General features: G+C 39.7%; 3 protein-coding genes across 5 annotated transcripts in view; 2 read left to right on the forward strand and 1 right to left on the reverse strand.

Annotated features, from left to right (window-relative positions):
- zgc:172122 (uncharacterized protein LOC571844 homolog) overlaps positions 1–3,102 on the forward strand; it is a 12,800-nt gene extending 9,698 nt beyond the window's left edge. For both annotated transcript variants that reach the window (XM_062527209.1, XM_062527210.1), the window contains exon 8: positions 2,213–3,102. The gene's annotated coding sequence lies outside the window, so the exon portion shown is untranslated. The remainder of the gene's footprint in view (positions 1–2,212) is intronic.
- Positions 3,103–4,569: 1,467 nt separating this feature from the next.
- Positions 4,570–13,772, reverse strand: LOC134071625 (B- and T-lymphocyte attenuator-like). 2 transcript variants are annotated; one of them, XM_062528421.1, is made up of 6 exons: positions 13,445–13,771; positions 8,087–8,428; positions 7,934–7,987; positions 7,554–7,688; positions 7,413–7,453; positions 4,570–6,685 (listed from the first exon to the last, which is right to left on the reverse strand). In XM_062528421.1, exons 1-6 carry the CDS (start codon positions 13,524–13,526, stop codon positions 6,323–6,325), a joined length of 1,017 nt encoding a protein of 338 aa, XP_062384405.1. In that variant the 5' UTR covers positions 13,527–13,771; the 3' UTR covers positions 4,570–6,322. The 2 variants fall into 2 exon arrangements, with proteins under 2 accessions (XP_062384405.1, XP_062384406.1); XM_062528422.1 differs by lacking the exon at positions 7,934–7,987 and having other exon boundaries at positions 13,445–13,772.
- Positions 13,773–15,036: 1,264 nt separating this feature from the next.
- LOC134071114 (splicing factor U2AF 35 kDa subunit) lies at positions 15,037–22,715 on the forward strand. Its single transcript, XM_062527707.1, has 8 exons — positions 15,037–15,170; positions 15,780–15,867; positions 18,109–18,175; positions 19,211–19,260; positions 19,756–19,854; positions 20,163–20,296; positions 21,442–21,534; positions 22,406–22,715. Exons 1-8 carry the CDS (start codon positions 15,127–15,129, stop codon positions 22,515–22,517), a joined length of 687 nt encoding a protein of 228 aa, XP_062383691.1. The 5' UTR covers positions 15,037–15,126; the 3' UTR covers positions 22,518–22,715.
- The last annotated feature ends 530 nt before the right edge of the window (positions 22,716–23,245 follow it).

A 23,245-nucleotide genomic window follows, 5' to 3' on the forward strand; every position in this document is an offset into this window, starting at 1 on the left:
GTGGCACTTAGTTTCTCATTCAGATTCCTCCTTCCCCCTCCTCTCTGCTTTGCCCTGATTTGGGCCATGACAGGAAAGAGTCTTGCCAATGCCTGGGCACAGATCCAGTTTCAGCCTTGTGCCCTGAGGGGCCTTTGAAATGCCCCGAGGGTAGCCAAATTAACACCAGGGGCCTCAGTGAGGAGAGAGAGGAACTTGTCAGGTTGCCCGGGCAACAACAAAAGCCTTGCACACTGCAGTTGGGTTTAGTATTGTAGGCTACATTTGGTCTTTTTCGAGAATTCCGGTCTAGTTTAGTACTGTTTTTTAAAAAAAAAAAACTAATTTATCATATTTTTAACTCAGTGATTGCACCTGTTTTTCTTTGGTCCATGCATTGCTGTTGTTGTTATTAGTTTCTCTCCTCTGACTTGTGTCAGTCCATCCTCCACGTTGCCTTTTAAAGGGTCTCCCAACTGCACTGAGTAACATTCAGAAAAACAACACTGCATATACTGTACTCTCAAAAGGTGTCCATAACTTAAATGATTGTTGATCCCCATTTGCAAGTCACTTGGTATAAAAGCACCAACCAAATGAATAATTCTAATAGTTCTAGTCCTTCATTGTGATTGGCTGAATCGCGTTCGATGCGATTGTGTAATGAGCAGGAACTAACACCTTGAACTGGGCTACCACAACTTGATACAAAAGTTGCTGCGTCTCTATGTTGCTTGGCAACCAATCTGATAGAGGAAATAGTTCTTAGAAGAATTATTATGAATAAATCGTTCCATTTCTCGTTGCTGTGGTCTTCTTCTATATCTTGCCAGGTATATTTAACCGTTTTAGAAAAGCAATAAGCCATGCTCTCGAGTCCACTGGTTGCACTGATTACAGCTAAGGGGGTTTTAGGCATTCCACTGGCGTGTCTGGCGTAATCTGCTTGTATTCCTTGGAATTGCATAATGAAAGGGTGACTGCCTTTGAATAATGTAAGTCTCTACCACATAAGCCACTGTTTGATAAAAGGTCTTCCCTAGAAGTCTGAGTCTCATAAGCAAGTTTATCTCTGGGACGTGCTGTGTCTACGTTTTGGCCATGCAGTTCATGACATATAGGTCTGCTGACCTCTTCTGGCCATTAACAGAAACATCAAGCAGCATGTGAGGGATTAAAAATAAAGTTGATGTGTTGGTGAGGTCAGTGGAGGTTCAGAAAGAAAGTGAAAACGTTAGATAGCAAAGTGATTCAGCAGTGCTGAAAAGGTTCAGTTTTGTTTTTCCTGAACTCCAGTGACACATGGTCCAAATGCACTACGAAGTGAAAAGGTTACAAACAGTGATTCAGCAGTGCTGGAAAGATTCGGTTTTGTTTGAACTCCAGTGACAAATGGTCATTGCAGGTGATATGCAACCTCTGTTGTGTTGGTTAAGTCCCTGAAGATTAGCTAAGGGTGCAGTCTGATGCCAGCCTTCAAACTAATTTCAGCTGAAGTGACACCTCATGGTTGGTTAGTAGCCTAGAGTGTTTAGACTTACGTCATAATAACCCCATGTGGGCAGTAGATTGTCATTACTGTTGTTATTGGAAATCCTGGAAGCTATCTTTCTTGAGGTGTGGCACATGATTGCTGAGTCAAGGCTTTGTCATGCTTCTGCAACTTCCTTGTTATAACATAAGGGAAGTCCACTAGCATGATAACACGTCTTTCAATTTGAGCATGAGGAAGTTGGCTGTCAGCCAAAACTAGGGACTTTTGAGTTGTGTTTTCATAGTTGTTGATCATTGATCGCTCCTTCCAGTAACCTCTTCCAATGAAGTGGCCACTGATGAGCTGAGTCCAGCTGTTAGTCATCAGACCTACAGAGTGCAACTTTCACTTCCTTGTTTACATGGATTGTTGACATGTGGTTGATGTGCTGGGATATCAGACACATCAGGGACTTTTTGACAGGCACTAACAGGAATGTCAGGGACATTTTTTATGTGGAAACTTTCAGGGACTTCAGGGAGATTTGTGTGCAATGTAGATTGATCACCTGAGTCATATTTCAGATTTACGTGACTGCCTATTAATTTAAATATTTACGAATGAACCGTTAGAGTTTGGGTTCTGGTTCATGACAGTGTCATGTCAAGTCTCTTATGTAGATACCTTCTGTGTTGCCAGTTGTTGTTTTTTGTTTCCTCTATCTAACTACCTGTCAAACCTTTTGTTTCCTCTCCTCAGAAAACCCTTTGCCAGGAATATAGATGCTGCTATTATTGATGGTGAACCGTATTGCCAGCCCAAGCATGAACAGCCTGACTAGATACCTCAGGGCCATCTTGCAAGACACCTGAACTGACCGCACTTGTTCACTTTGACCACATCAACACACCGCTTTCAGCATCACTAACACCTATCTGACCTGATCTTCAGAACTGGACTACGCTAGTATGACCATTAGATCATGGGGCCTGATGCTTTGTAAATATTTGTGGGAAAAAGTAAGCTACTTGTGGAAAATGTGTGGGGGAAAAATGCGCTCCCAGTTTTTATTTTTGCTGATGTGGTAGACTCGATATTTGTTATTAGCCTACCATTATTCATACAAACTTGGCAGGAGGATCTCTTCATTAGCCCATAGACATGAGTCATGGAACTAGAGAAAGAGATAGTGGGTCAGACGTTTGCACATATTTGCACACACACAGACACACACACACACACACACACACACACACACACACACACACACACACACACACACACACACACACACACACACACACACACAGGCATGCACACAGGCATGCACACCTACAGATCTTCTTTTTTCATTGTTGTATTGTTCTGTACATGTCCACTAGAGGGAAGTATTGCTCTGTATATAAGAATTAACAATCCACGATCCCATGCTAATATACTGTATTGTGAAAGAAAGTGTTGGTAAAGTTGTTCCCTGTAATGACGCTTTGGATATGTATTGCATAGCTTTATTTATATACAGCAGAGTATGGCGTGACAGAGTGTTTACAAGTAGCCCACTAACCAATGAAAAGGAAGGAGCTATTGTATGGCTATTGTAGTTGTTCATATTGTTCATTTAGATTCTTCTGTGATATAATGTTGCAATACTGCAATAAATGAACTGAGTTTACTGTGATGTAGTGAATCCATATGTATGTACAATTTGCTCTTTTTTCCCAGTAAATGGAAATGAAAAAGTGACAATGTCATGGTGGTTTTACTTGGTTCCTATCATTGTGTTGAATAGACAAGGCCTAACCAGAACATTTAGATGCCAGAGAACAGAAACTGTTTGTTCTTACCACTGTTAGAATTTTTCCTTCTGTTTTTGCATTTGATATACATGCGTGTGTGTGTGCGCGTGTGTGTGTGTGTGTGTGTGTGTGTGTGAACACTTGCACAGCTCCGAGGGTGAGTACTTTCGAAGTTACAGTTGTCAGTTGTATAATTGTCAATTTTTTCCTTCTGTTTTTATACTGTACACATCACAAATTCTCACTTGCTCTCTCTCTCTCTCTCTCTCTCTCTCTCTCTCTCTGTGTGTGTGTGTGTGTGTGTGTATGCACGCGTGCACAGTAGTTCCTTGGGCGAGTACTGTCAAAGTTGCAGTTCTCGAATTGTATACTATGCGTACTGTTTATCTTTCAAGTATGTCCTGCTGGTCTTAAGATGCCTTCTGCAGCCTGTCAGAGAGCACAGTGTCGACTGAATGATTTTATCTCATGCGATCATAGCAAACCGAGTCCAGAAAACTAGCAGAAGTAGAGCTGTTTAAGCTGCTCAGATTCCTATATTTGACTGAATATTTTACAACACAAGAAATAATAATGATGGATTACTACACTCATCTTGTACTATCCAATTTCTTCAGTTCATTTTGTCAGTACCATTTATCAGTAATGCCATTTGCAACAGAATTGAGGCCCTTTTCAGAAACGTATGTCTGATATAAGTGCAAGCCCATGGAAAACCACACAAGAAATAAAAAAAAAAATCCCTTTTAACAGTTGGAGACTTTCAAGTGAGAATGGCTATTCAAAATGCATCTAAGTTCATCAAAGTAAAGAGCAAGTGAAGGTGAGTCACCTTGTGAGATATCTAATAATCAGTGGAAAACATAACACTCTTGTTGCATTTTTACTGCTCAAACTGTTTAGCCTCCCACAGAGTGAAGTGGTTAACAATTCACCCACGGGCACACTCTCTTACACACACCAGCATGCGCACACACACACACACACACACACACACACACATACAGTATATGCACATATAACAAACACCGAGTCCACAGGCGGAGTGCATGCATACCAACACACAAACAGTAAAGGTTTTCTGTGAAACTGCATACACGGATGTGAACTTCCCTTTGCGTCGCACAGGATGTGGGACAAGTTGTTATAGGGACTTGCTTCTCATGTGACTCTTGCTTCTCAGTTTCTTGCAGCCTGCACACATGTTTGTATAATCTAGCAACAGGTTATACTGAAAGCCAAACAATGAGGCAAAATACATAGAACAGGCTATAGGCAAGAAGGGCACGTTTTAAATAAATGTGATGTTCAATACAATTTTTAATATAATCTTATTTTGAGGGTCTAGTGAGATTGTATTTAGAGCAGAAAACAAAAATGTTGCACTGACAAGGTAGCAAAAGACTGAATTCATAGACTAAAGTCACTTTTCCACTGCATGGCATCTGCTCCATATTTGCTTTTTTTTGGTTTTCCATTTGCTGGTACCTGGTATACTATTTTTGTTATCACCTGAAGCAAAAGGTGATGTGAAAGTATTATAGTTAATTCAATGGAATGTCCTGCAGTTCTTCAAAACGAGCGTTCTATCTCCTTATGAATCAAATGGTTGCTCATGGATTAAAATGAACATTGACAGAAACAACCAGGAATCAGAAACAATATCCCCTTGATTCCTCAGTTGTTGTGCGCATTAATAACGACATGCTTCTTTCGGTGTCACTTTGGCACCAGCTATATTCAAGACTTTCTTACAGTGGAAAAGGAAAGTACCTAAACCGACTAGAGTATATAAGGTGAGTTGAGCATATACCATGCAGTGGAAAAGCAACTTGATAGGCCTAGTAGTCCTGCGTCTGTGTCCCGTGCACACGGTGTGTGACAAGAACCATGTCATCAATGCAGGGGGGTGTTGTGTGCCTCCCAACATTTGTGACCGAGTGGCAATGCACTGCACACAAATGTGCACAGAGGAGCACTTCCATAAGTAGCCTACTGAGACATGTTTAGTGTGCCCAGTGTGCAGTGTAACACTGTAAAACAGAAGTGAACACCTCTTAAAATCATTTTATTTTTCTCTTGACAGCACAAATTCTGTGCATTTTTGAATATACTCTTACATGAACATTTAATTTAACAGATAACAACCCACAGCACAGTGCTGATTTGCATTCATCTTCAGTGTGAACACTCCCTGGGTTTTGAGCTCTGGCAGTTCAGCTACAAAGCCTCAATTTTAAGTGCAGAGACACCATTTTATGGAGGTTCTTAGCACAATGTAAGGTGTGGCTGAGAAGATGAAGGCCAGTTCATGAAAATGACAGTGGACATAGTTCAAATGTCGGAATGGTTGACACATATTACAATTATACACCACAGCATCAACAACTCTAACATATCGAAATGACAAAATCAACAATATCTCAGTCACACATAATTTACGTATTTGATCATGACAGAATCATAACCCCAGCCACAGTGAGCCTTGTTCTTTTGACTATCTGATTTGTAAACTAGAGACACGCACACTGCACTGCATGACTGCCATATGGTGCTATATGTAGTATTATGTACAAAAGATTGTGCTTCTTAAATTCTGTCCATCATTCCTGCAACTCCTTGTAAACTGCAAGTCTACATTCTCTGTCATTGGTTGCTCAATGATACATTCATTAGATTATTTTCTTTTCTAATGAATGTTAATTTCAAGAAATGTTCACATTTTGAAAAAAGTGTTCTAAAGCCACAATCATCTTCATATTCTCTACAAGTGAAAAGGTTACAAACTCGGGGACCAAAAGCTTAAGTTTCATGTGCCCCAGTGTTTCAGTGGCCTTGGAATCATTGAAAATATAGCAAGAAAGTAGAAGTACACTCTTAGAAAAAAAGGTGCTATGTAGAATCAAAAATGGTTATATTGCATGCTTCATATGGCACCCCTAAATGGTTCTTTAAACCATTTTGAAGGGCTCATCAAAGGAACCCGCTAAGGGTTCTTTAAAGCCTGCACAGTTCTATATAGCACCCCGAGAACCCTGTTTTTGAGTGTCATGTACTGTTCAAACACAAAGCATTAGGAGATGCGGATAGCAGCATACTCAGTGGACTCCTCTGGGGCCTGTATGGGTCGTGTGTGTGGCCGGGGTTTGACCTGGTGATTCAGTGAGGCATACACGAGTGGATTCGCCTCCTCTTCCAACATCCTGGGCTGGGCGACAACATGATTGGTCAAATATCTCTGCGGCGCCACGACATCTCCTGATGACACATTGCTAGTTGGCTGTGACCCCCTTCCATGGCCATTCTCATAGACACCGTCTCCTTGTCTCTGTGCGTCGACTGGGGTGGGATGCGAGCGAGGGCGTGGCTTAGGTTGCGCATGATGACTGGAGCCAGGAAGTGAAGCACCTATGTCAGACATCTGTACTGAATCATACTATAAACAAACAAACAAACAAACAAACAAAAGGAATGAGGAGAGGTATGATCAGCAGTTCACATTTTTCACCCAACAACAAATACATTCCTCTGTGCTTTCAAGTGTGCATTTTCACAATGAGTATATGAGTGAGCATGGAAGACAGTGTGAGCCCATTTGGAGAGATGCCTGAAGAGGGTCCTGAAATGTCTTTCAGGGGTCATTTTTAAGTATATTTTTTGGACTTTTTATGCCTTTAATGTGAAAGGACAGTGCAGAATGACAGGTAGGTGAATGGGAGAGAAAGTAGGGGTGGGATCTGGAAAGGACCACAGGGCGGGAATCAAACCCGGGTCGCTGGTGGACAGTGCAGGTGCCCCAGCCAGCTGCGCCACAGCTGAGGCCAGAATCTCTTCAACAAATGTGTTAGAAACAACACAAACTAGACATAGAGATGTGTAAAAAGTTGTGCTATTTTCAACACATTTGTTGTAAGAGTGTACACAGTGTAACAAAGGCAATGTGTAAACATAAACGTAAATTAGAAATAAATACAAATTGTTTTAAAAGATGAGTTAAAAACAACACAAGTTGTGTTATTTTCATCACATTTTTTGTAAGAGGGTACTGATATTCCCCATAGGTTAAATTAACAGAGAATATATAGCTTGTTATCATTGTTAGATGTATCGAGGTGACACAGGAAGAGTAGCAGAAGCTGTAAAAACCTAAGGAAGGATTTTACCTGATTCTCATCTGCTTTCGTCATGCTGGCATTCTGCGATCCTATCATAAAGAGGAAGTTGTGGTCAAGGACTGGCATGCCTTCCCCGAAGACTTTATTTATATCAAAATCCAAAGCCAACCAAATACATGAGCACTCTACCTTTTCTGCATCTGAGGCCCAGACATATCAGAACTGTGACTATGATGATGACTGATGTTATTCCAGAGGAGATGTATATGGTGGGCCAAAACCACACATGCCATGAGTTGTCTGGAGTCTCATGATTGGAGGCATCTGAAACAGAATAGTGTTTTGACTACCACATCTAATCAAATATGAGTCTCAGTATTTTCAAATTAATGTTTTATTTTATTATTATATGATTCATAACTCTAATTCTATTTTGGGGAGGAGGGAGGGCTAAAGTTTCCCAAATGACTTCCATTGCTATTTGTTTGTCGCTAATGTTGGCGCAAAGTTTGTTGCAAATCAAGTTATAATACATAATAATATAAAAGTATTCAAATTGTTGCCCTTACTTGCAGTTTGGTTATCACTGCTTACAATTTGGTCAATGTTGCTCAAATGTTTTTCTGAAAAGTTTTAAAACAAAACATTGTCTGATTTTGTTTGGAAACGTTTTTTAAAACAATACATGCATGTATCAAAGGAAGATAACAATCAATGGTTACCTTTCACTGTGACATTCATTGAATGACTCATACAGTGTTCCATAGAGTTCCCTTTACACCGACACCTATATAATCCAGAGTCATCCATGACAATGTGTTTGAAATGTAGAGATAAAATGCCGTATGTCTCATTTGTGTTTGTCCATCGTATTTTCATTAGATCTGTGTCATTGACAGGGGCGCATTCATTTGAATCTGTAAGTTTGCACCATCCAACATCTGGCCTTTTATCACAGAATGCTATAGGGCAGTTGATTGTCAGACTCTCTGTTGAAAAAGCTTCATCTCTTGAGTTCCGTTTTAGCAAGACCTGAATGGAACATGAATCATTCGTCTTCACACCTGTAAATTTAGAAGACCATTCACAATTATATCATATGTCCTATATGCAAACATAAAGAAAGAATACTTTAAGAAAGCAAGAAATCCAGTATACTATAAAGGTACGTCACATGAACATGTCATTAGCTTACACCGTCCATTCAAATATGACAACATCCTCTTTTAGTCAGGGGGCCAAAACTGATATTAAAACTTTGTCGGACACTTTTTGGTACAAGCATACAACCTATCCAGTATTGATATTTAACCCCTCAACATGAGTTCTAGACAGGTTGTCAGCTTAGAAAATGTTATTTTGTCCATTTTAACACTATATTCTTAAAAATGGAAAAAGCGGATTTTTCCCCCAAAGTGCTTCCTTTTTCTTCCATGTTACATACTGTAATTTTGGGCAAATGTGCAATATAATCCAACTTGTGTGCAAGCATGATCATTAAAAAATAATGATCAATAAATACCACAAGAGTATCACACCACAAGGGCCACTGTTGTGTCAGGGGGCCAATTCTGAAAAGGGCTTCCGTTAAGACTTTTGCAGACTTGTTTTGGTTCAAGCTGTCAGTGTCACCCTATTATTTTTTTTGCTAGAAGACACAAATATAAGATGGTAAGATATCAGGGTGGTTGTCAAGATGAAGTTAAAAGCATGTAGGGAGAGACATGCAATGCTGCACAAGTTATAATATTTAAATGTTACGGTGAAAATGTAGAACTGTAGATGGTGGTGTATAGTATTTAACTTCATTAATATGCCAGGCTGTGACACAAATTATATTTAATGGACATATTACTAGTTATTCATTCAATCCACACATAACTGCTCTCTCACTTCTTTAGGGTTAGGGGTTAGTAACTAGTTAGCAATAACAACTTTGTTATAGTCATATGGCAAAGGTATGTTTTCCCCCTGTAAAACCCGGGAAGTTAACTGAACTCAAATTATTTGAGTACTCTAAAGCCTGGGAAGCTAACTTATCTGAAATTATTTGAGTAAAGCGGATGCCTTGACATTTGAGTTTGGCAACTCGTTTAATTTAAGTGTAAATAAGTCATTCAACTGGAGTTATTAGCATACTGTACAGTATTGCATTTTGTGTTGGGATAACTTAAAGGAGTCAAGTAAACTACACTAATTTTATTCACCTAACAACTTGAGTGAATTGTTTTCTTTCCACTCATGTCAAGTAAGTCATCATGACAAGTAAGAATTATGTAGGCCTACACACGAAAAAATGCAATGTACTCAATGTGTGAGCTATCATTTTCTATGGATTATGGGTAAATGCTTCTTTGATTTTCTAATAAGTATTTGTTCTCTTAGCTGTTAATTGTGGCTTCTTACTGTTTACCAGGTGATGGGCAAAAAATATTGTGTTGATGATTTTCAGAATATGGTCAGATATACCATTAAGGAGAAGCCCATTCTCAAAATATAAAGAACATTTTGAAGTTCACCTTTTCTTGGCCTAATGCAAAGTTGATTGCATTTCCCAATTTGACTTTGACCTATAGTCACTTGAAAGTGTCACAAAGTTGAGTATCCCAATGGTGTGATTGAGCCTCCTATTGTCTGTCTGTATTGTCTCTTGGGGAGATACAGACACATTATGCATGTTTACATTGAGTAACTATATTACCCCTCTTATGGACAGGATATGAGCTTCAGGAGTAAGGATTTCAGGATTTTTTTTATAGATTTTTTTATTAAATGAATAGGATTACTGCAGAATGATGGTAATTGTGAAACATAATATTTATAATCACCATGGCAGTACTGGCCATCATGATATACTGTATCTTCAGATTATTATTACGTCTGTCAGAAGCATTACACATGATCTAAGATTTTAACATCAGCCCACAGGCCAAGTCTGTTGTGGATAGTCATCTGCTTGATGGTGTGTGGTGTCAATGTAAATAACACAATAACATAACAGCTATAGTATAGCCGTAAATATAGTTTAACTATTGCATTTAAGATTCAATTTCAGTCAAGATTAATATGTGATAATGTGTTAAGAATACTATGGACAGTGGCATTCTGGGAAATGTAATGTGTGGTCAGCCATTTCTTATTGTGAATATACTTCTTGCCATGATTACTTAATTGAAATGAGTGGCATATACAGTCATGGCTGAAAGTGTTGGCACCCCATGCAATGAAAAATGTATCATGAGTAAATAAATGTTCTTCCTTAAAAGACTGGGGTCATACATATTGGCACCCCTATGTTAACCCTATGTTCTCAACTCCCATAGAGGTAGGCATATTTTTATTTTTAAAGGCCACTTATTTCATGGATCCAAGATATGCATCCTGATAAAGTTCAATTGGTCTTTAGAACTAAAATTGCCCCACATCATCACACACCCACACACCCTTCACCATACCTAGAGATTGGCATGGTGTTTTGTTCAGTTTTGTTCAGTTAGCCTATTTGCCTGTTTGATGCAAATCAGTTAGCCTATTTGCCTGTTTGATGCAAATCAATGCAAATCAAACCAGCTAACTATTTTAGTTCCAAAGGTCAAGGGAACTTTATCAGGATGCATAGTATCCTGGATCCATGAAATAAGTGGCCTTTAAAAATCTGCCTGCCCCTATGTTAACCCTTTGTGTTCAATTCCCATAGGGTTACATAGGGGTGGCAATACATTTATTTATTTATGATACATTATTCATTCACATAGAAAGTTGGTGTCCTTAAAGGTTGGATATTTCCTACTTTTATTACTTAAGGCATTAAAATCAATTTCTAAAAGATGATTTTATATCCCTCTTTTTAGTCAACTTTAACATGGGTGCCAACACTTTCAGCCATGACTGTATTTTACTCAAGTTGAAATTAGGTGAATAAAAAGAGTATAGTTTACTTGACTCCTTAAAGTTATCCCAACACAAACTACACACATAGAAATAACTCAGCTGAATGACTTATTTACACTTAAGTTAACTTCCCGGGTTTTACAGTGCAGCCAAGCAGTGGTGCTCGGGTAGATAGATAGAGATAGATAGATAGATAGATAGATAGATAGATACTTTATTGATCCCCAAGGGGAAATTCAAGAATGTAGGCAGCCAACAGAAGGTACCCCGAGACCATGTCCATGTGCTCAGTCTGAGTCCTGGTCAGGGACATCGACACTGCCTGCTACTGCACTGACTTGCACTTTCCTCACATCCACATATCGTCAGCTCCAAGCACCTGACCTGTACTCACCAAGCTCCAAGCACCTGACCTCTGTGGGGGAAAAGCATGCCATCCTTCATGTGCCTTCTTCTGTTGACTGCCTATACCCGAGCACCATTGTTTGGATGGGGAAAAATACCTTTGCCATACGACTATTACTAAGTTATTACTACTAACTAGTTACTAACCTCTAATCCTAAAGAACTGAGAGAGCAGTTATGTTTGGGTAGAATTGATAACTATAGTGGTATGTCCATTAAACATAATTTGTCACAACCTGGTACATTAATGAAGTCAAATAGCACCATAGACCACCATCTACAGTTCTACATTTTCGCCATAACATTAAAGTATTACAACATGTGCAGCAGTGCACTGTCTCTCCCTACAAGTTTTAAACTTGGCTTGACTCATTCCCATAGATAGGGGTACTGATTGATAGAGGTTTTGGAATACTATGTTATGTTTCCAATCTGATATTCACTTTGAAAACTGGTTCTCTTTAGGCGGAGATTGTTTTTTTCATGTTCTAGGTCTGTTGTCTCTTATACTGTACAACAAATGTTAATTCTGACACTTCAGCAGACATCCCACGAGTGTTAGCTTTCATTCGATACCATTTTTATCTGTATGGTCCTTGTGGTTGTGGAGATATTCAACATTTATCGTTGGCATGTCATGTTGAGCAGGAAACCAAAAAATTGGCCTGAAATTGCTTGCACAAGTCAAATTTTTTTTTTTTTAGCTTGACAACCACCATAATATCTTACCTATGGGTGTCTTCTAACTAAAAAAATAGGGTGACGGCTTGTACCAAAACATGTCCGCAAAAGTCTTAACGGAAGCCCTTTTCAGAATTGGCCCCCTGACTATTTCCCCTTTGATACAAACAAGACACCACATCATGGCAAAAACTGGGGAAAGTTTTCTGAAAACAACCGACAATTGCATGTGAAACTTTCAAATGTCATAACAAATAAATGTGGAAAATTCAATTCACCCCAAATTCATCATCCATCAAAAATTCAACAATCCCCTCCCACCATTATGTAAATTAAGTTTCATTCATCTATCTATCCATCTATCTATCTTCATTTTTTGGCTTTTATTCCAATTGGTACCCTGTAGTGTGCAGTAAACAGTACAAAGAGGGGCCATAAACTCATTTCTCTTTTTTAATAGATGTTTTGGTAGACTGCCTTTGTCAGGGTTCAATAAATTACATGTTCTGCTTTTTTAACCTAGTACGCTTAATAAAACAATAACAACATGAGTAATCGGTCCAGTCTGAATTTCTTGAATATGTTATTTTTGGTTACCCATCTGTCTTTATTCTCTAATGAATGTGATAAGCGTTATAATAAGTAACTATTTTTTAAGCTTAACATTTAACTTAACTGCATCTGATGTATCTGCCCAGAATGCTAAACCATCGCGTGTCATTTATTTACTGAGACTCTGCTGAAACGCTGACTGTTAACTAGTGGGGTTTTTTTTGTTTTTTTTAAGGTACGTGGCTTTATACAGGTCAAGAGCCCATATGTGTGACACATCCACAACGAAGCTTTTTATAGACAAGCTTTACATAGAATTCAACTTGAAATTGAAAAACCTTAACATATATGCGTTAGAGTTGCATACCCTCACATTGTATCTGTACAATGATAGCAAAAACAATCTTGCTTACCTTACACTGGCTGAAGGCCCCATTACCAACAATCTCATGGCCTCATTGTCATTAGCTGAATGATCTAAGTTTCTGGTTGCCACAAGTTATACTGTATGCATCTGTTCAGTTCTAAAGGCATAACATGGGTTTACTCACCTTGAGCATGTGGAGAGAACAGGCTGGCAGACTGGATGAGGAGTTGGGACAGCGTGAAAAAATGGACATTCCTTAATGCCATGGCTGCATCTGTCTGATCAGCAGTCTCTAAAATAACAAAACTTCAGTCCCAGGAAAGATATTAAAAGATCCAAGGCCTCTGCCCCAGTGAAACGGTCTTGAGTTATGCATCACAATGTGTTTGTGAGTCAGTCGGTCCTAGTGCATCTGACTGTCTCTGTTTCGCTTCTTGTTTTCACCTTTACGGAATTGAGCAGACTCCTCTTGTGCACTTCACCTCTCGCACAGACCGCACACACCTTTGTGGGTCTCTGATTTGGTGTCACCCACGTACACACTGTGAATAATGTCATCGGTCTACTGGCACCATCTGCTGGAGACTACTTTGTGTTAAAGACAACGTACACTCAGACATGCTCAGATCAGCTAGTTAGATAGATAGATAGATACTTTATTGATCCCCAAGGGGAAATTCAAGTTAAGATTTAGAAGCCTACTCATACAGTTTAAACATGTTTGACTCATGATAATCAGGTGATTCAAGAAAGCATTCTGTCTAAAACAAAAAACCTTTGTCAACACTATACTCAAAAACTCAGTGATGTTCGGCTTTCCGGTGAAACTAGTTTGCCCTTTGTCTCAATAAATTGTTTGAGATTAGGAAATTCCCATTGGATGCTTCTACTTAAATGCCCTACTTTCATGACCACTGTAGCTTGAACCTTTTAGATTTTCCATAAATTCCACCCGAAAGCCAGATATCCCTATGTTTTGTGAGCATGTATTGCCTATATTATAGGCAAAAAAGATACTCAGCATTATCTGGCAGATCAGAAAAAAAGTGTTACCTTTGTCTGTACATTTTTAAGCATCAAAACACACCTTCCTTTTTTATAAAATAAACATCTGTGTCAGCTGGTACCTGTTCATAAACCTTCCACTAGGCTGCAGTGCAGCATCACATTCGTGGCTTAAGACAAATATCCTACAGGTGTTATCTTCATAGGCCTAGCCTACTTATTATTTGCTGACAGAAAACTGTAAACATGTATCAAGTCTTTAGGGGGCATTTGCACAGATTCAAATATAATATTGCTCTTAAAAATATATAGGCCTACAAGGGAGTACAGAAATGTCTTAAGAAGAATCTATATTTCTTTGGCCAACATAGTCCTACACAAAAAGACAAAAGGCTATAGAAAAATCGAAAGACGGTGGATAGCAAAATTTGCCTTCAGGGCTGGGCTGAAGTAGGCTAGCATTCTGATAGGTACTACCAGAAGGAATATAGCCTATCTATCTGCTAATGGCGAAGAGGGAATATAGCCTATCTGCTGGGGAATAAGAAAATATGGGCTTATCAAGGTCTCTAAATAAAAGTTGTGATAGCCTAAAACCTTGAAAGGCAGAGTAATGTTCTGTTCTTATAGATTATACAATATCCTTATGATTCCATAGTCTATAAAATGTCTGTGAAAAATTACAGTGGGCCCCTGGTTATCCTGATCATAGACTAGAGCAAAGCCTTCGATATAACAAGGCTTTGGACTAGAGGCTACAGAGGCCGTTTTCAACCATGACGCAACTTACCCACGAAAGGTAGACTGTGCCGCAAACTGTGTCTCGATGTCGTAAAATACAAGAGCGCAAGCGAGCCGAAAATGGCGGAGTATTTGGCATCCATTTTTGGTACGGAGAAAGATAAGTAAGTAGTACACAAAAGTTAAGTGTTTTTTAGCAATACATGTACATATGATACATAGTTAAATGTGCACTCGAGCATAAAGCCGCTTACTTTTCTGTGCAGGCGGTAACGTTATCCTAAACAAACCTGTGGACAAACCTTGCTATTCAACTAATGCTAGCTTTCGTAGAGAGGGTGAATTAATGTATAGCTAACTTGACTAAGTTAATACTGAATTTCAAATCTAACATCAACAGGCGATGTTATGACAAGTACACGAAAATAAGTAGTTATTCACACGTTACTAATTCCATACAGCTCGTGTAGGTTCCTGCCTAGTTTCAAACCTGCAGTTGTGACAGTCCTCTCAGGCTGTTTGTGATGATTGTGTGTTATGCTAATGTTAGTTTACATCACGTTAACGTTATCGTGCATGCATTTGGTCTTTGTGGATGCCACATTGCCACACGGTTTTGTATGGTGCGCATGATGTCAAGTGGATCCTTGTTTGACCTCTTTTAATTCCGGTGTCTGTGCAACTTAAGCAGTGTTAAACACCAACGCGTTTGGTTACTTTTAAATAATACTTACATATCTAAGTTTTCAGTTTGATTTATTTATTGATTTTAGGGTCAACTGTTCTTTCTACTTCAAAATTGGTGCATGCCGCCATGGCGACCGCTGTTCCAGGCTGCACAACAAACCCACTTTCAGCCAGGTAAGATCTTATTTATGTATGTGGATAAGGCAACCCCACCATACTTCTCATTTTACTATCAAACCAGATTTCACATATTCTGTTAATGGAATGATTTTGCACGCAGTTAAAATGATGCTGTCTTTTTATGTAAGTAATTCCCTTTATGGTTGTGTTTGACTAAAGTGAGTTCATTATACAGTCCATTGCATTGTTGACCATGCATGTATTCTGTGATTTTAGAATGCAAGTTGTAACAGACTCTCCATGCACCTGTTGATTTTTCACATTATTTATGTTTGTTTAACATGATACTCCTGTCCCTACAATGTCATGAGTTGCATGCATAACACGGATTGTGTTTTGGTTCACAGGCTCTAATTTTGAAACATAGCACAACAACCTTATATATGAAACACTAACTTACCATTACATTGTAGGGTAGATTAGTTAAATATCAGACTAAAACATCTGTGTGGAGACTTAGGCAATTTACTCAGTGTAGGCCAGTTTATAGAGTCTGCACACAGTCATTATTTTTTACCCCAGGTTGGTTTTCTGAAGTAAAAGGTATGTTGCCATTCTCAGATTTAGTTTTTGGCAGAAGAAACTTTCCTCTGCATTGCTGTATAAACTCAGAGGTTTTGCTACAACTTGAATTTCAACATTTCCTCCCCTACGTAAGTGAACGCAAAATAGCATAGACCATGCATCAACTTGCAATGCTGTCTTTACCTTTGAATAACATAACAGTTGATGATCAGAAATAAAATATCTTCACCACGGTCCTAAAATAAGACAGGATGCCTTTTTCCAAACGCATAGTAATGTAGTTAAAAAAAAAACGGTCTCTTTTAGAAAGACGATGAGACCTTTTCAGTTAATGTATATCCACCCTTTTTTTGTAATTCAGATTGAAGAAAACAGTGGAGTCTGCATTACTGCTTCCCACCTCCAAACTGTAAACGACCAAACAACCACCACTTTTTTGTAGGTTTGCTCCACTTTAACGGTCCTAAAATAAGACAGGATGCCTTTTTCCAAACGCATAGTAATGTAGTTAAAAAAAACGGTCTCTTTTAGAAAGACAATGAGACCTTTTCAGTTAATGTATATCCACACTTTTTTTTAAATTCAGATTGAAGAAAACAGTGGAGTCTGCATTATTGCTTCCCACCTCCAAACTGTAAAAGACCAAACAACCACCACTTTTTTGTAGGTTTGCTCCACTTTAGGGGAGCTTGATGGGGAGATTGATTTGATTTGGATTTTTGTGTATTCCTCCCTCTGCAGACCATCTTGATTCAAAACATCTACCGTAACCCCCAAAACAGTGCACAGACAGCCGACGCGTCCCGCTGTAAGTCCTATTACTCCACAGCAGGTCGGCAGGGGGGCTGCTAATTCACCCCCCCCCCCCCCCCCCCCCCCTCTTTGTTATGATTCCCACTCCTCCCGGTGTAGGTCCAGCCCATAGCCTCTTGCGGAGAGGCAGCCTCAGCACTGTTAAACAGGGCTCCCAACCTTCCAGCACATCACCTGCTCAGGGCGAACGTTCAGAGCAACCTCGCTCACTATGGCAGCAATGCAAGTCAACAATGCACCCCTCTCTCCCAAATGAAAAAGAATGCAATAGGTAGCAGAGAGCCTGAGAGTAATCTACCGCCATGTTGAGCCCTGTGTAGCAGAGCTGATGCTTTGCCTCCATCACAGGTAAGTATTGTCGAGGGATGTCATCTGGGCCGTGGTGTTGCAGTGTGGGCACGGCCATGTCCTCCGCTAACCTTCGCTTTACTTTCTCCACAAGGGACTCAGAACTCTGCCTGACCACATCCTGTGAAATTGGTGTTGTCATTCCAATCATGGACCAACCCAGCACGTAGATATGTTATTGTTTAGGACATATTTGCCTTGTTAGTGGCGTGTAAGGCACCTTTCTCTATACATGCACACATAATGTATATAAAAGTTGTATGTTGTGCATTTGTGAATTGGAATGTGTATGTAAGTAAAAATGAAGAAAAGTTGATTTAAAAATGAGCTGTTTTCTTTTGTCCAGAGTTCATGCAGAGTTCTGCTCACTTGATATTTTCCGAGGTCGGGTTTCGTGGAGTCATCTAATTCCCCTTCTCTCCCCTCAGGCCAACGTCCTGTTTATCAGTCTCTTGTGTTTCAAATGCTGATAATCATCAAAACCTCCTCATTTAAAACCCAACTTTGCTTAGACCCTTAATTTACAAAAATGTACATTTTGTATTTCAGACCATTGCCCTCTTGAACATTTACCGTAACCCACAAAACAATGCCCAGTCTGCTGACGGTTTACGGAGTAAGTTGTCCCCGCCTCATTTCACTGGACGCCAGCAGGGTAGACTGCAAACTTCTGGGGCCCTCTCATCTTTTGATGTGATCACCTTATCTGCCATAATGTGTGTTTGGGAGGGGCAGGGGGGTCAAGCTACAGATTTTTCATCATGAGCCAGGCATTCCAGATTTCAAAAAGTCTTTTAGGATGTCCTTCAAATGGAGAACGAAGCATTTTTCAGGTAGTAGGTAGTCATGGTGTGTTTTGTTTTGTTAAATTATTAATTTGAACAGAAAAGGTAGACAGTAACTTCCTAAAACATAATCTTAAATGATCTAGTGCATATAGTGAACTGTGTAGTAGTTGGAATGTTTGCATATATTGCTAACGTAAATGCTCCCATATAGGCCTATGACCATCACTGACTTTTGCCATGTCTCTGAAAACACCACCTCAATACATCTTTAGTGGCATTGTCTTCCCATTCTCTTAAGTGAATGTGCAAGAGCGGGCAAAATGAGGAACTTGCATGTATACATGCACATAGACCTGTGATTTTGTCCTTCAGTAAAGGCATCTAGACCATTTCCCACTATTTGTCAATAGTGCCTATGACGGGTTTAGTCTAAAGGGAGGAATTTAGGGCTGTATTTTGAAGGCAGTCTTAGGCTATAAGTTAGTGAATATAATGGAGTGTGCTCTGAGTGAATTGACCGTTAGCCAAGATGATTTGACTCATGGGCACAAATAAGTCCTGTAAAGTGCAGTAGTGTTTAGCTGCCCACTTAACAGTGTTTTGGAGCACTCAGGCATTGATACATTTCTGCCAGATTACTGCCTTCAAATTTGGGGCCCCTGATGTGTCCTTTCTTTGCACTTAATTGCTTTTTAATGTTATTTACATCGTTTATTTGGCTTTTTAATGTCTTGTATAAAAAACTAAGACGTTTAAGTTCATAAACATTTATCTGATATATCATGGACTGCGCGTGGCTTTTTTTTTTTAATTGCTTGAAGGTTTCCGTTTTTAATAGGTTGTGTTCCTGCTTTGTTCGCCAGGTGCTGTAAGCGATGTGGAAATGCAAGAGCATTATGATGAGTTCTTCGAGGTGAGTGCCCCCAGAGCCTGCCGAGAGATTGGTCCAAATGGGTATGGGCGCTGCCAGGGCACAGTGTGTGCTGACCAATGACTATATAGAGTCATTGGTTTGGGCAGCCGGGCACTGTCCGAGTGTGATGTGTGCCGACACTCCCACCCCCTACACGCCATCTTGAATGTAGTTATCTCCTCGTGGTGAAAGTTGGCAGTGTGGTTATGTGATTGTACACTATTTCACAATGAGTACACAGTACAATATTGACTTTGTTGAGCTGATGTGCAGATGCTGTGTTTATAGAAGGATGACGAGGTTGAGGAATGGAAAAACGCACGTTGATTTTTTGGGGGGGGTCTTTAAGTCTGACGAAAAAGATGGTGTAGCCAAAAGTTACATAACTGTTCTATCTTAAATATGCTGTATTATTCGGTAGTCTCTTTTGGGTCATTATTCTAATATGAATTCTGTTCATTAATATGAACTCCTCTTCTGTCATCACCTCAACAGGAGGTCTTTACGGAGATGGAGGAGAAATATGGAGAAGTGGAGGAGATGAACGTGTGTGATAACCTCGGCGATCATCTAGTTGGAAACGTTTATGTCAAGGTTGGTAAAACGTGACCTGGGGTTTGTTAGAAAAGTAAATGTTGAATTATACAACTGGTAAGATATTTTTTATGTATGTGTGTATCAGTTTTATCTCCTTCTATTTTTTCTCTTCAACCAACTATTTGTGACGCATATAATATTCAAGGTACAGAAGTATCACTTTTTGTTGTGAAACGTTTGAGTGGGCCAGACTGCATAATAAGGAAGCCGTTTTTTTAAATGGCATATTGAATAAAACTGTATTTTGTTGTTATCTCACTTGGCATCCACACACTGAAGTCCCACTGTTCCTTTTCGACTCTTAGTTCCGCCGTGAGGCGGATGCAGAGAAAGCTGTGATGGACCTGAACAACCGCTGGTTCAACGCCCAGCCCATCCATGCAGAGTTGTCACCCGTCACCGACTTCAGAGAAGCCTGCTGTCGACAATATGAAATGGGGTCAGTCACTTGCTCCTCCCTACTATCACCTGTCCTACCTTCACTTCCTGGTGACCCAGGCTCATCTGGACTATACAACAGATATGTCCGGTGGAACTTTTTATTCATTTTCTGATTGGACAAGACCAATAGTGTCACTAGGCCCCTTTCACTGGGACTTGTGCCCCGGTAAATACATTAAGGTTTTTAGCTAGCTCCTGTTGCCTATTTGATAGCAGATGATGATGATTATTATTATTATCATTCGATTGGCCTGTGCCCCAGTAGAGTTTGGGGTCTATTGACCCTCCTGGACAAGAGGCATTCTAGAGTAGCGATATCTCAAGACAACCCAACTCGGACTTTTCACTGTTAGCAATCACTCTGACATGAACGATCTATTCATTCGAAACAACAGAGCAGCGATTTTCTAACATCACATTTGACTTTTACTATTTGCATGAGCCAAGACTGAAAGGCCTACGATAATATTAAACATGTTCAATATTATATTAGTGGAAAGACGAGGAAAAGATTGTCTTAAAACAACTCAGACTGCCACTTTACACTAATTGATTATGAAGACCAGAGCACACTACAACTCCAAAAAAAAGAATATTTCATAACAACTTTGGAAATGTCTCTGACTGTGAAATCACTTGAAAATCAAATCGTGTACATCTTGCATATAAGAAAGACTTCATGGTATACCTTTATCCCACCTCATTGTGTTTGGCAAAAGTTCAGTTGCCAATAGCAGTGATATTCCTGCTGTGTCAGGCCACAGGTGCTGTCAGAATGCCTCTTCACACACAGTGACCTTAAAATGACCTACATGTAGAACTAGCGCTGCCCAGCACCAATTTCTGAGTGTTTTCAAATGCAGGAACCACATCTGAGTGACACTGAACAGCATTCAAGATGTCCTTCTATTTGTGATTTCAAAGCTTGGTTATTGTACCTTGAGGCGGTTATTGGCAGTAGTTGGTACTTTCATAGAATAGAATAGAGTAGAATTTCTTTTTTGTTTCTTTTTTTCTTAATGGCGGCTGAATATATTGTTTTATTAGTGTGACAAGAAAATCCTTAATACTCTACATGCTTTACAACTGAATCTTAAAATCTGAGGAGCTTTTGTGTCTGACAGCAGCACCTATTCTCCACAGGGAATGCACAAGAGGCGGCTTCTGTAACTTCATGCATCTGAAGCCCATCTCTCGGGAGCTCCGGAGGGAACTGTATGGGCGCCGCAGAAAACGGTAACCATTTCTGGAGACACACTTGCTCACTAAAGGCTGTGTCCTATCAAGCCAACAGTTGGCCAATGATGTGCTGTTGGTGAGCATATGTTGTAGTTTTTGACCCGCACCATTGGCATCTGGGAAAGACAGGTAAAAAAAAGTTAAGCTGTCCCTGGCAAAACATGCTGAATGAACATCCTTTAAGGTAGGATTCAAACCAGTTAAGAGCTTTCCCAGAAATGCCCTGTGCAGATACTGAGAAAGGAGAATGTCATGGTTTACAGTATCAAAGGCTGTAGATAAGTCAAGTAGAATTGATGCTGATTCCTTCGCTTAGCTAGCTTAGCTCTTCACAGCACTTGGATTGTCTGAAGGGTCTTTTCTTGAGCAAAGGTAAAACCCTTGTCTGTTTAACGGAACACACCAACATTTTGGGACATGAGCTTATTCACCATACCTCCCAGAGTCATATAAGTCGATACATACTGTACCCCTCTCGTCATTGTGTGTGCAGCACTGCATTCTCATTCAGGCAAAGCAAGACAAAGGGATTTGCCGAAGTAACAGAGCTTTTCAGGTGCTGCCTGCAAATCACTAACCCAAGTGGCATTGCTTCACCTGAATGAGAACATAGTTAGAAAATGGCCGTGCCTCATTTGACATTAAACAAATCACAACATATAAAAAATCTTGGCGTTCTTTTGTCACTATTGGGAGCTGTAGTCTATTGGAGCCACCCACCTCAAAGGCACTGTGACACCATGAACAGCGTATATGATAGACGGTACAGGATCCAATGGGTATGCTGTTGGTCGAGTTGATTTGTGTGTGTGGGTAATAATTTTACCTCTGAATTTTGCTTATTCTTTGTCTCTCTGACCCTCTTTAGGCACCGTTCCCGTTCCCGTTCTCGTGACCGCCGTTCACGCTCTCGTGACCGCGGCCGTCGTGATCGTGAAAGGAAGAGGTCGAGGGATCGAGAACGTTCAGGAAGATTCTAAGCACAGTGTTGATGCGCCTCCTCTCTCATCTCTCATCTCTCCCGTGTTCCCTTGTCCCTTTAGTTCACTTCAACCCGACCAAAATCCATTTCAAATGTTGGACTTTTTTTTCTTCTCAAGATTTTTCCATTTACTCATTTTGTTTTTTAAGACAACAACTCAAAAAGCCTGATTTCTCAATAAATGACTTTGTAGTTATTCTGGACTAAGTGTTTTTTCTTTCCACAGTTTATAGCCTAGCTTTGGCTACACTCCACTAAATCCACAGTGTAATGCCTTTGTGTTTGGTGAACTTTATTGGCAAAAAAACTTTACAGTGCTATGAACTGCAGAAGAAATGCCAGTTTTACAGGCCAACATGCTTTTCAAGAAGTACATACCCTCACACATACGTTACCATAACTTTTCCTAATTCCAGAACAATGACATTCGTAACACTGCACATCAAAGCACAAGTTTTCATTATTCTTGTTTAGTTGGAATACTGTGTTAATATGGTGGAAATATTTATTTTTGTGTCAATATAATGAAAAGATGATTTATTCCAAAACGCTCTAAGATGGAGATTAATAGGGTCAATTGACCTAAACCTAACCTAAAGCATCACTGCACAAATTAACTTGACCCTCTTAGGTGAGCATATTATTGCCATATTTGACTCTTAAACTCTCATGGAAGATTTTGTAGGATATAGGATATGGCTCCTAAAAGCAATTTGTTAGATTGCA

Source organism: Sardina pilchardus, chromosome 23, assembly GCF_963854185.1.
Source record: "Sardina pilchardus chromosome 23, fSarPil1.1, whole genome shotgun sequence".
NCBI lineage: Eukaryota > Metazoa > Chordata > Actinopteri > Clupeiformes > Clupeidae > Sardina > Sardina pilchardus.